The sequence below is a fragment of the Garra rufa genome, chromosome 10 (assembly GCF_049309525.1).
Source record: "Garra rufa chromosome 10, GarRuf1.0, whole genome shotgun sequence".
Lineage (NCBI taxonomy): Eukaryota > Metazoa > Chordata > Actinopteri > Cypriniformes > Cyprinidae > Garra > Garra rufa.
Genome location: NC_133370.1, coordinates 8,082,703 through 8,098,593, shown reverse-complemented (window position 1 = coordinate 8,098,593; position 15,891 = coordinate 8,082,703). Strand labels below are relative to the sequence as shown.

Sequence of the window (15,891 nt, the reverse complement as noted above, 5' to 3'; positions counted from 1 at the left end):
TTTAATTAATTAATTTACTCTATTACTCTTAATTTAGACAAATTATTTATTTAATCCACTTGACATAATTAGTTAGATTTGCCATAACTTTAATAAGGAAAGAGAGGTATTTGTTTCCAACTTTTATTAACAGCTGCCATGTACAAACAATTGGGTGCACTAAGTATCTGTAATCAATTTTAATGTTAATGTTGTAGACATTTTAACATAAAAAAATTACATAAACAAATTACATAAACGGGAGGAAGGCTTTGGGCGCAGTGTGTCAAATCCCACAAAAAGTCTTTGGAACACCTCAAATGTTTTGCAGAGTTGTGGTGGAAACTGCAGGTTCGGAGCAAATGTCATTCCCGGAAGCAGGCACCATGCCCTGGCCAAATTTCCAAGATCAGTAAGCACTGGGTTTCCCTCTATGATGATGCCCACTGCATCTGGTTCACGGCAGACATATATCTGCATATGTTCAAATCCTCATGGACACTGCTCTCCGTTTGTCCCTGTATGAGAATAAACAGAACAATAAGTTGCAACAGAGAACAATCTTCAAAAGGCGTGATTAAGTAAAAGCTCTGAAAATGCCACTCTTATAGTTTATCATCAGATGATTATGACTCCTGCATTAATGTAAAACAAGGATTTTACTTTTGTGAAAATGCAGTAAAAAAAAAGAGAGAAAAAAAAACAACTTATTTTTTAAATCAAGTCCACAAGCAACTGAAAGACAAAAAAGGGACCCTGGTTCCTACACATACATTTGGATGTTTGTAGGTGTGTTTTTTAACTTTTGACATAGCCAGACTAGCCATTGCCACCCAATTACAATATTTGTTCTAAGACAAGCTAACTAATCCCCAACTCCAGCTCCGTACTAAGACAGACATAAGATTGATATCTGAGGAATAAGTGCTTTTCCCAAAAGAGTCAAACTATGCTTTTTAAACAATACTTACATAGTAGTCAGAGATGATTCTTGCCCGCTGTTTCCCATGTATTGAATGAGGCATCTCAGAGTCACGTCTCTCTTCTTCACGAGGTACTTGGATCCTATAGTTGGTAGTGAATAAAGGAAAACTGAATATTGCAGGCAATACAACTACAAACATACAATGTCATTATCAGTGTGGTTCTGTAATCTGTACTATACAGAACCACACTGTATTCTTTACTATACATCAGTGGTTCTCAATCCTGGTCCTGGGGGACCCCTGCTCTGCTCATTATGCATGTCTCCCTTATTTAACACACCTGACTGAGATCATCACCTCGTCAGTTCAGTTCAGTTCATGGATCTCTCTCCTTATGAGCTGATGATCTCAATCAGGTTTGTTAAATAAGGGAGACATGCAAAATATGCAGAGCAGGGGGCCCCCAGGACCAGGATTGAGAACCAGTGCCATACTATACTGTAGTATACTATACAATCTATATGTATACAAGGCATGGCTGTGTCCAAAGGTCCCATGATGCAGTCTATAATGTTTTAGATTATCAGTATTCCCTGGTACAACAGCGCTGTATAATTTACAAGGCCATCCCATCTGTCATTAAAAATAGAAAGGGATGCAAATTTAGTTTTTTTTTTTTTTCCTTTCTTTTTTCCAACTCTCAATTACGGACTTTTGGGTACCTTAATTGCTCTAAATGGACAAACCTATGAAACATTTACCACAATTCCACCTTCTAAAGAGCTTACCTACTCCATGAACTGCTCCTTCCAGTAGATCTGATGGTCTCCTAAAAAAGCAACACAAATGAAACAAGAGTTTAGGGAAATATAAGGATCAAGTTATTGCAATGCAAAATAAATATTTAATCTTTTTAGTTGAACAAATGGTTTAAGACAATATAAAATATTTCAAACAAATATATAAAAAGATTAAGTTTAAGAATTTGTATGATACAATGCAGAAAGAGGCGCCAAAAAAAAAATGTCCCCATATTTTTCAATCATGCAGGGAACAACTGTGACTACAAACCTAGCAGCTAACGTAACTTTTAACTGACACAACGAGGATGAGAGAGAGACCATGTTACTGTTTTGCTAGCTAATTCGGAAAGAGGCAGAACATTTAAGACAAGTGATTTGAGACATAGCCTAATACCGATGCTAACATTATTAGACTCCATAAATAAACAAAATGACGATGTTTTTTTTTAAGTAACCAAACTAAGTAGATAACATAATTTGGCAATACATCTCACATATACATATACTATGTTAACGTTAGCGATTGTTGTTTTAAGATTAATGTTAATTTCAAGACCTTCGGCAAGCCCGCATGGCGCCTGCAAAACTGAAAAACTTACCGTTACTATCTGTAACCTGGCGACGCTTTTACATGTTATAGTGCAATAAATGCGTGCTCATTCGGCTAAAACCTAACTTTATGCAATGTAAATAGTTACTTACATGTGTTGCACGTTGTAAAAAGTTCTCAAAAACTCCGAAACTGGTCCGGTTCAGGTGACAGCGAGCAACGATGTTGGTGTTCTGCATGTGGGCGGGTCGTGACGTTATACTTTGGATATAAACACTTAAATAGAGTTTTGTACAAGCATTTTATTGTGAAGGTCAGTAAAAAACAATTTTTTGATAGGGAATAATAAGTTACAAAAACAATCACACTTTTTACTTATGTAAAACTTAAATGAATTCAAAAAGAAAAGGGAATCAATTTATTGGAAGAAATATACTTTTTAAAATAAATTCCTATGGACAACACCCTTGAATGCTTTTTACAGTGTATCTTATTCTTAGTTTTACTTTATAATGTATTAATCAAATGGTTTAAAACATTGTTAACAGTATAAAGCTGCATTAAAGCAACACTCTTGAGGCAGTACTGTAGCTCAAACAGTAGAGAATAGCACTAGCAATGTCAAGATCATAGGTTTAATTTCCAGGAATTCATGAACTGATCAAATGTATTCCTTAAATGAAATGTAAGTCGCTTTGGAATTAATACATCTGCTAAATACATAAATGTACTGTAAATATTTAGACTTGAGAAAATGACGTCTGTAATATTTATTCAGTCATTCTTGTGTTGATGCTGTAAGGTTGATTCTGTCAATTATTTGAGATGGTGGTCAAAAAGTGGACAAATCTACCTGACTTTCACTTAAGAATTGTAACCCAGCCTGGTCTGCATGTGGACCCTATGGGCCAATTTTTTTTTCTGGCCTTGCAGGTTGTAGCACAACTCCCAATGACCTTGCATTCATCATCGACGGCTCCTCGAGCTTGGGGATCCCTAATTTTGAAACAGCCAAGCGCTGGCTCATCAACATCACCAGTGGCTTTGACGTGAGCACCAGGCACACTCAGGTGGCCATTGTCCAGTACAGCGACACCCCTCGACTGGAGATTCCTCTGGGAAAGCATCAGAACAGCCAGGAACTCATCGAGGCCATCTCCTCCATCTCATACCTGGGGGGCAACACACGGACCGGCCGCGCCATTAAGTTTGCCACAGACCACGTCTTTGGGATGCCTAACCGCACCTCCCTGTCTCCAAGAAACCGAATCGCAGTGGTTCTCACAGATGGGCGTTCGCAGGATGATGTTGAGGATGCTGCCATGGAGGCCAGAGCACAGAATATTGTTCTGTTTGCAGTTGGTGTGGGAAGTGAGATCTCTAACTCTGAGTTGGTGTCTGTGGCCAACAAGCCATCTTCTACTTACGTGCTGCATGTGGAGGACTATAAATCCATTGCAAGCATATGGGACCTGATGGAGCAGAAACTGTGTGAGGGTGAGTGGTTCTAGACTTCGGAGCATATTTTTCCCTATAACCATTTACATTAAAGACATTACATGGATGTATACTTTGGGGCCCAGCATCAGTTTAATCTTGAAGATAAACTGTTGGTCATCATTTGCAATGACTCAGCAAAATATTAAGTGACAAGATACGTACAGACCTTTGAGAATTAAATCTTTGGACTGGTGTCTATTTAATGCTATATGGCATCCATTTTCTGGTGTTTTGTTGAGAGTATGTTGATTTGTAGAAACCCTATTGTAATTGTCAGAATGGTCATGAATCAGCAATCTCCACATAAAACTGATTGTGCAGACCAAACCGTAATTCGTAGAGACTTGAAACTTGCAAGGATGGTAGTACTCACACCACCAACAATGTCACCAAAGCTCGCCCCAATCGGCCTGACGGGGGCGCTACAGCGACCAAAAGGAGGAAATCACTCATAACTCCTAAATTGTCAGTCGCAAAATTTTCGGGTATTTTGAATTTTTTTGCTAAACCTACCTTTGCAAACTAGTCCCAGGTTTTTTGCCTGATCGGAACCAAACCAGTGCAGAAAGATTCTCTGTTGAGCGAATATTAATAATTATCAAAAAAAGTTGAACTTTCGACTTTCTGTTGCAAAGGGATGCCAAAACGTTTGGAAGGGGCAGGGCCACTTTTAGTAAAATGCCTATAACTCCCGAACGGAATGAGTAATCTTCGCCAAACTCAGAACAATTATGTAAGAGCTCAATCTGAGGTTGTAGAACAAAAATCACGGAGCTCGGCCACTTGGTGGCGCTATAAGAGGGAAAAAACATAAAAATGGCTATACCTACTCAAACATTTGTCCTATCAACATGAACATAGCTGTGCACGGTCTTGGTCCAAAGTGCCACAAGTGTCTATAAGGCCATTTGCGTATCTCAAAAAATATGGCCGCCATTGGCCGATGAAGTTTGAGCACCTGGTTAACCATGGTTAACGGAGCCCAAGCAGAACAAAATTTGGTGGGCCTGTTTGACTCACGGCCCCAAGGGTCTGTTAGAAATTTATAAAAAATGATCCACTGGGGCAATATCGTATTTTTCAAGGGCGTAAATGATTGTGCATATCATATAACAGAACTCCTCATTCCAGACAACTTTGACTCTATAACCACTGCTCTCAATTAAATTGTTTGTTAAATTATTGAGAAAATGTAAAAAAAAAAAAAAAAACTACTTTTGCGAACTATTACTAGGTCTTTCTGGGGAAAAAAAACACTTCAGTAAAAATCTCTAGACCCTCAGAGTTGAAATTTACCTTTTGAGTTGTTTAGGAAAGGGGCCTGTCCAAATTTACCCAAAATCCTATAAAGCCTGAAGGAAAACTCAAAACTTCACGAAACCTGGTGAACACATGCGATGTGATTCTAAACAAGCAAGCAAAGTTTTAAGGAGATGGGACCACAACTAGCGCTATAACAATCACAAACCTTTCAAAGCATAATATTTCTATGGTAAATTACCTGTATTTGCAAAAAAAAAAAAGGCTTGCTACATAATGTCTTTTTTCATATGTGCTTAAATGCCTTAAAGCTTTTGAACCCCAGTAATCGCTGCTTGCAGCTATATTTTTCTTTTTTATTGTGCAAATGTTATTTTAGTTGTTACAAATCAACGTTCTCAGGTGTTTCTCCTAAAGGTCCTTGAATACAAATGACCCAAATACTTTGTAATGAATTAATGTGGATAGCAGCTCAGATTTGGTCTTGGAAGCATTTGATAAGTTCATACTGAGATCTCTGACTTTTGATTGCACACTGTAAAAAGTTGTCACCAGTTTCAACTTAGGTTTTTAAGTTCAGCAGCTGCCTTAACATTTTAGGTTAATTCAACTTAAAAGTACAAGTCATTTAAACTAATTTTATTGTTATGAGTTGAAATGACTTATAAGTTGATTTAACTTAAAATTTTAAGGCAGCTGCTGAACTTAAGTTTTTAAGTTGAAACTGGTGAAATCTTTTTACAGTGCAGACTTTGCTGTCTTGGCCAATAAGAGCACAATTTTGAAACTGGGAAAATCTGAGAATCTAGAAATCTAGGTGTCCATTTGCTTTCTATTTTATCTCATTTCTTGTCTAGGAGGAACAACTGAGATTTTAAGGAGTTCTCATTAAACCAGATCCTGAAAAACTGATATTTTCTTATTCGGTTATTATTGTCTGGTTATCTAAACACATTTTGATTCAAAGTATCACACAACAGTTGAGGTGCATTTGAAATGTCTGTGAATTGAGCAGTTGCATTCTCTCATTCACAGAATCGGTGTGTCCGGCTCGGATCCCTGGCACGGTGAATGATCAGAAAGGCTTTGATCTAATGAGCCTGATGAAGATCGAGCAGTTGGCTCAGAAGGTTCAAGGCTCTTTGATTTCAGAAAGAGCATCACAGCTCAGCCCTCGAATGGACATCACCCACAGCACCAGGTGATTTTTGCTTTCCCTGTTGAAAAAAACAGCATATGCTGGTTATGTTTTGAAACATGGTAGCTGGTTTGAGCTGGTTTAAGCTGGTCCTTAGTTGAACTGCATGAACTGCATTGTTTGTGTTCTTACACCTACTGAATGTTGAAATTGTGTCGCTGTGATGTAAATTGTTGTGGTTGAAAAATTCAGGCTGTTTTGACCTTCACTTATTGTTCCTCACAGAGAGATCTTTCCAGAAGGCCTTCCACCAGCTTTTGTGTTTGTGGCCACTCTGCGCTTGAAGAACCCAGCTCACTGGATGAAGTTTGACCTGTTAAGGGTGTTATCTCAGGACAGAGTTAAGCAGATCACTGTGACTGTGAATGGAGCAGACAAATCGGTCACTTTCACCTGCACCAGCACTCTGAAGAAGGAGCAGACAGTTATATTTAATGACCGAGGCATCAAGGTTTCTGAAATTTTTTATCGTTTTTGTCACTTTTAAATCTCATTAATAAAAACATTGGCTGCTTCCCAATTCACATAACACACTACCAGTCAAACGTTTTTGAAAAGTAAGATTTTGAATGTTTTTTAAAGAAGTCTCTGTAGCTCACCAAGCCAAAATTTATTTGATCCAAAATACAGCAAAAGCAGTCATGTTGTGAAATATTTTCACTATTTCAAATAACTGCTTTCTATTTGAATGTCATTTTAAAATGTAATGTACTCCTGTGATTAAAGCAACATTTTAAGCACAATTACTTCAGTCTGCATTGCATTTCAAAACATATTAAAATAGAAAACAGTTATTTTAAATAGTACAAATATTTTAAAATTGTTCAGTTTTTACTGTAATTTGCATCAAATAAATGCATGCTTGGTGAGCAGAAGAGATCTCTTTAAAAAACATAAAAAAAACTTTTGACTGGTAGTCTATCTGTGGGTTAATAGCATGCAAGTATGCAACGTTTTCCATTAACATCAAAGTAAATACTTTCAGTGTACAAGTTGGATTGCAGTTATTATTAAAATATCTACACAAGTAAGAATATCAATGTGTATGTGTTTTATGTCATGTAATGATATTATTTGTCTATGTAGAGGCTCTTTGATACGGATTGGCACCAGCTGAAGTTCCTGGTGAGGCCCAAACGCATCACTTGCTTTGTAGATGGCTCATATGTGGAGGAGCAGCTCCTAGATCCAGTTGTTCCCATCTACATTAATGGAAAGACTCAGGTCGCCAAGAAAATCAATATTGAGACTACAGTCCCTGTAAGTGATTTCAACACTGATCACAAATTTCTATGTGCCAAACTAAGTGAAACTTAGACTGATAATTGGCTACCACAAAATTGTTCCACAAATAGTCAGATCATAACATTTCTGTTGTGTTTTTTCTTTGTTAGATATTGCTGCAGAAGTTACGGATCTACTGTGATCCCCAGCAAAGTGAGCGAGAGACAGCATGTGAAATTTATTCTGTGGTAAGGTTTGCTGGTGTGTTGTTGGTCTTGCTAGAAAGCTAGTTGGTGTTAACCAGCATGGTCGTTTTAAAAAGGATGTTGATACAGAAACACATATCCATCTTGTGTAAATCATGTTAAGCGTTTTCTGCTTCCAGTGATTTTCTTCCCACTTTAATGTATTTTTCTCTGTTTTTACAGGATGATGACAGGGTAAGTTACCAGCCTGACTCTTTTTGCTTTTTAAAATGTTACATTTAGTTTAGTTTATGTCTTACGTGCAATGTGTTGTATTTCCAGTGTCCTGCGGATCGCTCTCCTGCTGTCGAAGGTTGCGATTGTCCTAGTGGTAAACCTGGTCTGCCCGGTCTTCCTGGACCTATGGTGAGACATTAGACTATGCATTCTAATAAACTGACAGACAAACTGAGGTCTTTTGCTTGTTTGGGACATCTGATTAAAACACATACTGTATTTATCTTCTCATTGTTTGAATGCAGGGCTTCAGAGGGGAGAAAGGCAGAGAAGGGCCTCCTGGCCCTGATGGTAAACCTGTAAGTAAAGCAGAATTATTTGTAGCATTCACCTCGAGGTTTCGATGCGTGTAATCACCATTCACCATTATCTATTTGTCAACCAGGGGAAGCCAGGAGAAAAGGGAGCATTTGGAGAGCCTGGTCGAGATGGCCATAAAGTGAGTGAAACATCAAGAACATTTTCTGGTAACCGTAAAGTTTTATGTTAATATTTTTTTCTTTCATTTACAGGGCGAAGCAGGTGAACCAGGACAGAAGGGGGAGCGAGGGCTGGAAGGACCCAAAGTATGTAGATTTTGACATTTTCGTTGTCATTAAAGTGAAAAAATATATAATGGCTCTGATCTCCGATCTTTTAATAGGGTGAAATGGGACCACCAGGGCCACCAGGGCCTTCAGGACCAACAGTGAGTCTAAAACTTTCTGCTAATGTAATCTTAATTTCTTAATCTCTGTTGTTGTGTTGAAAGGTTTTGTGCATAGTAAGCAAAACAACGATGACTAAAATGATTACCTTAAAATCTCCTCTAGGGCACTGGCTTTTCCAAATTGGATTTAAATGACTTGGAAATTCAAGGAAGCAAGGTTGAAAAACAATACATCCTATCAAATCTATTGAAAATTACAGGAAATTATTTTAAAACATTGTTTTTGCTTATGCAAACCATTGTGACCTTACAGGGAATCCCAGGAGAACCAGGGGAAATGGGACCACCCGGAAAACCCGGACTGGATGTAAGAAATCTCTTTTAGCATCTACTTCATTCATGTTCAGTTTCATCCCACTTTAGAGTATTCTGTTTTGAATTAAGTTGAAAAATTCTTTAAAAAGTCTTCAATCTTCTTTATTCTCTTTCCTCTGCAGGGTGAACCTGGGAATCCCGGTCTACCTGGACTTGCTGGTCCAAAGGTAAGACAGATTTCAGACTGACGTTTTATCCCAAACTCTTAGAATTCAACTACCACTACTTCTATGATCATGATCAATCACAACCAGAGATGCTGTACTGGACCCTGTGATGATTAGACGTATTAAAAGCAGCTATAAAAAGTCATCAGCCTCCAACACTGCAAAAAGTGTTTTTTCTTCTTTCCTATACAAATATCTAAACATTCAAGAAGCAATTTACATTTACAGAACATGTAGCAAGATAACTTAAGTTATTAACCCTCAGTTTCACAGACAAGGCTATGGGTATAAAAAAAGATATTGTGTCTTGTTATCTTACAGTTCTAACTTTGTTTCTCAGAATTGCGTGATACAAACTCGCAATTATTAATTTTTTTTTTTTTTTAGAATTGTGAGATATAAACTTACAATTATGAATTATACACTCTTAAAAATAAAGGTGCTTCACAATGCCATAGAAGAATAAAGAACCTTTAACATCTGAAGAACCTTTCTGTTTCGCAAAAGATTCTTTGTGGTGAAAGAAGGCTCTTCAGATTATAAAAAGGTAAGACAGAGAGGGTTCTTTAAAGAACCTTTGACTAAATGGTTCTTTGTGAAACCAAAAATGGTTCTTCTATGGCATCGCTCTGAAGAACCTTTTAAAGCACCTTTATTTTTAATAGTGTAAAGTCAGAATTGTGAGATATAAACTTTGTCTGCAATTCTGACTTTTTTTCTCACTATTGCAAGTTTGTATCTTGTAATTCTGATTTGTGATTGTGAGATATAAACTTGCAATTGCGAGTTACAGTCCAGTTCTGAGGAAAAAAAGACTGATATGTTCACAGAATTGCAAGTTTATATCTCACAATTCTGAATTTAATAACTCCCAATTGTAAGTTTATATTCTGCAATTCTGACTTTATATCTAGCAATTCTGACTTTAATTGTGCATTTATATCTCACAGTTCTGAGAAAAAAAAGTCAGAATAGCGAATTTATATGATGCATTTCTGAGAAAAAAAGTGAGAATTGTGAGATAAAAAGTCACAATTACATTTTTTTATTTTTTATTCGGTGGCGGAAACAGACTTCCATACAAGGCTTAAGCCTAGTCCCAGACTAAATTGTAAGTCTGAGCTGTCTCAACTGAAAGAAAAACAAAAATAGCAGCTAACTTACTTTTCTTTCAGATTAAGTTTATATTTCTTACCCAATTTCAAGATATTTTGTCATTTGCTTCAACTCACTTTACGGTGATAAATTCATCAGAAATCAAGACTTCCTATCTTTCATCACTACACTTTTTTAGGAATGTCTCTTGATTTATAAATGCTTAGATGTTTTGTACTGGAAAACAAGACAAAAATACTTAGAAAGTATTAAAAAAACACTTTTTGGTCTTTGCTGACAATACATCATTGTACCGCATTAAAAAGACCATAAAGGCACTTTTTAGTAGTATATATATTTTGTGGAAACCCCACCTATAAACATAATATCCTGTTCTCCAATGGATTGATGACTTCCATCTTGTTTTTGAGGTTAATGAGAATCAATGGAGTTCTTTTCCTAACTCTATTTTAGTCTAATCTAAGTCTGAGCTGTCTCAGCTGAAAGAAACTTGAACTGATTGATCCTTAAACATGCCAGTGCCTTTGTTTTGTTTTTCAGTAATGTTATTTCTGAAGGACCTTTTTAAAAATGTAACTATGGCCTAATCCTGGTTTAGTCTAAGCCCTGTCAGTCTTGTTTTCTGACACATTTGCCAAAATTAAGTCGGACAAATGTGTTTATGCATAAAAAATAGCAGCAACTTGCTTTTAAATATATATTTCTTACCCAATTTCAAGATATTTTGTCTTGTTTTAAGCGTAAACCTCACTTTACTGTCATAAATTCATCAGAAATGAAGACTTCCTATCTTACATCACTACGCTTTTCAGGAAAATCTCTCTTGATTTAAGAATGTTTAGATGATTTGTTTAGATCTTTGCTGACAATACATCATTGTACCACATTAAAAAGACCATAAAGGCACTTTTTTGTAGTATATATATTTTAGGGATACCACACCTATAAACATAATATCCTGCTCCACAAAGAATTGATGACTTCTATCTTGTTTTTGAGGTTAATAAGAATCAATGGAGTTCTTTTTCTAATTCCTAAATTCTGCAACATAAACAGGCAAGCCTAGACAGAGTTTCAACTTCACACCCAGAATTTGGAAGTATTTAAAGCAACACAGGGTGTAAACCATCAGATGTGTTAGGGATATGATCAGCCATCCTCTCACATGAGAAAGACCTGGATTATTTTAAGCACAAGGGCATATTTGTGGCCTTGTCGTTGTTCCTTTTTATCCGTCTCCTTTTTCTTAGCTTTTTGCCAGTAACAGACTGTCGTCTTGCCCAAAGGTCTATATATAGTGACTTAAACACCCAGATTATGATTGGTCAATGACATAGTACACATCGTGAGCCGCTCTCTGCTCTAGATGAATATAAAGGTCACATGCCAGCCAAATTACTGTGTGCTGGTTACATTTTACATGAGCTAAGGTTTAACGTTAGTGTAGTCGACTACTGTGGTTATAATGATAAACAAGAGATGAATGTTGCTTTAAGAAGTTTGTGTATCGTGGCAAAAGCTCATTTTTAGCAGGATGTTGACATTTTATAAAAATAAACTAGCACCTAGCAATAATATTTGGGAATGACACTGAATATTAAAAACACATATGTGACCCTGGACCACAAAACCAGTCTTAAGTCGCTGGGGTATATTTGTAGTAATAGCCAAAAATACATAGTATGGGTCAAAATTATTGATTTTTCTTTTATGCCAAAAATCATTAGGAAATTAAGTAAAGATCATGTTCCAATAAGATTTTTTGTAAAATTCCTACTGCAAACATTTCAAAATGTAATTTTTGATTAGTAATATGCATTGTTAAGAGCTCAATTTGGAAAACTTTAAAGGTGATTTTCTCAGTATTTAGATTTTTTTGCACCCTCAGATTCCAGATTTTCAAATAGTTGTATCTCGGCCAAATATCGTCCTATCCTAACAAACCATACATCAATAGAAAGCTTATTTATTGAGCTTTCATATGATGTATACATCTCAGTTTTGTAAAATTTAACCTTAAGACTGTTTTTGTGGTCCAGGGTCACATATGATGAATATTGTACACTTTTAGTGTTCTAAGTCAACCCCCATGAGATCTTTAGTACTCAGATGTTGCTCTTTTATAGCTTAAGAGGCTTCCTTTACTCTTACTTAACATTAAATTTGTCTTAGATATTTCTTTCCTGAGAGGAATTCCGAGATCTATGACATCTGAGACATTGAGGCAAAATATATATAATTTCCATTTCTTATTATTATGATTTGCATTCTGTATAGGGAAGTTCGAGCAAATGAGTGGAGTTGTTTTAGACGTAAATTGCAAGTCTGTCACTCAGATCTATTTTCAAGCTACTGCATCTGTCTCAGCATCTGCGTGCCGCCCGTTCCCTGAAAATTAGTGCCGCCCTGCCATTTACTGCCCCATTAAATCAAGCCTGTTTATCAGTACAGGGCTTTGATTCGACTCTTGGCGGCACTCGATGTTTGTTCAGGTTTGGATGTGGCTTTGTTTGAAACATGTGACATTTAGATTTTGTTCCACAAAGCTATAAAATAACCTTTAAAAACATTTTAAACATGTTTGGTAATGTTCACTGTAATGATCTAACTTATAAAAAATGATTTATAGCATGTATTCAGTATGTTTTAATTCTCAATCTTGCTCAGATTAATGATACTTTGGTCTGTTTTAAAGATTATCATAATATTGAAATGATAGAAAGTCTCTATGCATCTTTACATCTCTATTCTATCTTTTATGTTCAAACGGTGTATTTCCTCTGGGTTTTACTGTACATGTTGTACGCTTCTACATTCATAAAGGCCTATGGTTAGCATATGCATGAGACTTAAGTGAAAATTAAACTGGACCACTATTATTAAGTTTGCTAGTTTTCGTTATTAAGTCCTGGCCTTGCCACTTTGGATCTGAGACAGAATTGCTCGCTGTAGCGGCAACACCAGGTTTCCCCTAGACCACTAAGGGATGATTAGTTAACCAAAACTCGGTTTCATGTGGTGTGCCAGAAGAGAGCTCCCTCGTAAGGGTGGGTTTCCCGCAGCACAAGTGGTGCCGCCAACCCTGGAAACAGCCTTTAATCATGACATGCATATGGACTGTTAAAAGAAACTGAAACATACAGACCCCAGAACAGCTCGTGACTATGTTGATTATGAGTTTACTTGAAGCGAAATGGGTCACCTGCATCAAACGTTCAGGGCACGCACAAAAACTGCCACCAAAAGGTTAAAAGAGATAAAAGTCATGTGGAATCTCATAAAGTCCTTTTTAATTGGGCTTCTCCTGGATGTAATTGCAGAGCGACGGTATAAGGTGCAATTATTGTTTGTCATGTTTCGAGGGAATGCTTTGTGTGAGGTCTTTTCAAATGTCAGAGCTTCAGGGTAAAGTCTATATGTGCATGTGTTTGAGTGAACAAGAGAAATACAGTAAGAGAACGCCTGGGAAATAAACCTAAGCGTGTTTCATTAGGACTGTGTCCAGATTTGAATACTAGCATACTACATTGTACATACTACAGTGTAAAATATGCATTGATGAGTGTCTTGAACTGTAGTATGCTACTTTAACATAACCTCACTAGTGAAAAATTAACAGATTTAAATTACATTTATTTTATACTATGTAAAGTTCAAGTTTCTTATAACATTTAAAGACATATCGCTTACTGATATAATTGATTAAACTTTATTTGAAGTACTGCTTGTGCACAATGCACTTTTCTTAATATTAAATCTAAAATATGTTTTAATGTCACTATTGATCTTTAAATAAAATCAGTCTTTAAATGCAAAATATTTAAGGTGTACCTAAAGTATACTGGCAATAGTTCCTCTTTAGCATAATCATATTTACTTAAGTATATCTTTAGTTGAACTTCAGCACTACTTCTGCACAATTAAAGAGCATTAAGTGCAAAATTAGTTGTTCCAATTTAGCAGACTAAAATATACTAGTATAGTATACACAGTATTCTAAAAGTACAATTGCAGGGTATTTTTATTTAGTACTTAATATATATGTATCTGAAGTATACTTATAGCATAAAATAAATGTATTTTAAATATATTTTAGTATATTTATTTTTCACTAAGCCTTACTACAATGTAGGTTAAATTCCGAGACAATATCATTTTAGAAATAAGACATGATGTTATTTTTTTTTTTAACCCACAAAATCTATGTAGTGTTCCTGGAAAAAATGACCAATTTTTAAAAAATTGCTTGTTGATCTTGTTGATTTTTTTTTCTCTCTTTCTGAATTTTCTCTTTAATTTTTTGGAAGGGATTAGTGGGTCTCATTGATCTGAGCTTATGCACCTCAGTTTTTAAGTAAAAAAAAAAGCAGTATTTGCAAGTAATTTTGGTCATATTTACTGAAATACCCAAGGTGCTTAAGCTCAAATCAATGAGGCCCACGATCAATCAGTTCCAAAAAGAAATACAAAACATGTGCTAATTGAAATAAAATAAGCTGACAAAAAATGTAATCCAATAATTGTCAATAATATAGCATAACAAAATAAGTATAAGCAATTTTTTGTAGGTCAGTAATTTTTGACTGGGAATACCAAAGGTGTAATGAGTTCCAAATAAAAAAAAAAGTACAAAAATTATCTTTTTTTTTTTTGGTAAATTGTAACACCCTGTGTGAGCAAAGTCAGTTTTAGTCTAATGCAATATCATTGATTACCATAGAAAAAAATCTCCAGGTCAAAATGACTGGAAAACATTATGAGGGTTTGTTATTTACATGAGAAGCATGCAGAAATCGTACAAAAAATTCACATATATAACGCATACTGCATGAGGACATAAATAATATTAACCTGCTACCATACAAAGCCTAAACTACCACTGGAAATGACAAAAAAAATCTTAAATGTTTTTCCCCTTTTTATTAAATAATTGTGTTCACACACTATTTTCCTCTAAATCTGTAAATCATAGTCTAAGTCAGAGACATGATTTTAGACTCCATTTTGACAAAATGTGTAGTAACAGTGTTTGCCTTTGTATGGCAGTGTAGTACAGCAGTATGTTTTCTGAACAGGTCCCATGCCTCATGCAAAATGTGGGAAGTTACATATTTTCTGTCAGGTGTGTTTCACCATACACAAATTACATGCACATGTAACCAGAAACATGCTATTTTTGAATTCACATGATGGCCGGCCGCAGCCCAGCATCTTGGGAAAAGAGGACATCTCTTACCAGCATTCCCACATGTGTACGGCTTGTAATTTAGAACTTCAGAAAGTGCAAAAAAGTCTTCAGATAAGCTCCGTTTACAGTTGGGTGTAACATGTTAAGATTTTAATGACAGACTGTCTCAAATTTCATACTTACTTTACAATTAAGATGTGTGCATATTTAACTTCTCAGCGCTTAATTTCTCTTTATGTAATTAGTATGTGAAAAAACGTAAGCCAAATTTGGACTGCAAAACTCTAATTATATCTGCAATTAGTGGAATGTAACATGATTATTTAAGGCAAAGAGACAGCCTTTACCTACAGCTAACCACATTTCCCCTTATTTCTAGAAATATGGGTGAAGTTAACACTATTCACAAGTGAAAGGTAAATTGGTAAGCTAATTAAATTAAACTAAATTAATAAGTTTACCAATTTACCTTTC

At 35.8% G+C, this 15,891-nt stretch overlaps 1 protein-coding gene across 1 annotated transcript in view; it reads left to right on the top strand.

Moving 5' to 3' along the window:
• Nucleotides 1–1,439: 1,439 nt before the first annotated feature.
• Nucleotides 1,440–15,891, top strand: part of LOC141343891 (collagen alpha-1(XXI) chain-like) — a 15,129-nt gene continuing 677 nt past the window's right edge. Inside the window, exons 1-13 of the mRNA XM_073848556.1 lie at nt 1,440–1,455; nt 3,192–3,755; nt 6,054–6,219; nt 6,442–6,667; nt 7,303–7,476; nt 7,611–7,705; nt 7,934–8,051; nt 8,168–8,221; nt 8,318–8,361; nt 8,435–8,488; nt 8,566–8,610; nt 8,885–8,938; nt 9,069–9,113. Coding sequence (XP_073704657.1) covers nt 1,440–1,455; nt 3,192–3,755; nt 6,054–6,219; nt 6,442–6,667; nt 7,303–7,476; nt 7,611–7,705; nt 7,934–8,051; nt 8,168–8,221; nt 8,318–8,361; nt 8,435–8,488; nt 8,566–8,610; nt 8,885–8,938; nt 9,069–9,113 — 1,655 coding nt within the window. The remainder of the gene's footprint in view (nt 1,456–3,191; nt 3,756–6,053; nt 6,220–6,441; nt 6,668–7,302; nt 7,477–7,610; nt 7,706–7,933; nt 8,052–8,167; nt 8,222–8,317; nt 8,362–8,434; nt 8,489–8,565; nt 8,611–8,884; nt 8,939–9,068; nt 9,114–15,891) is intronic.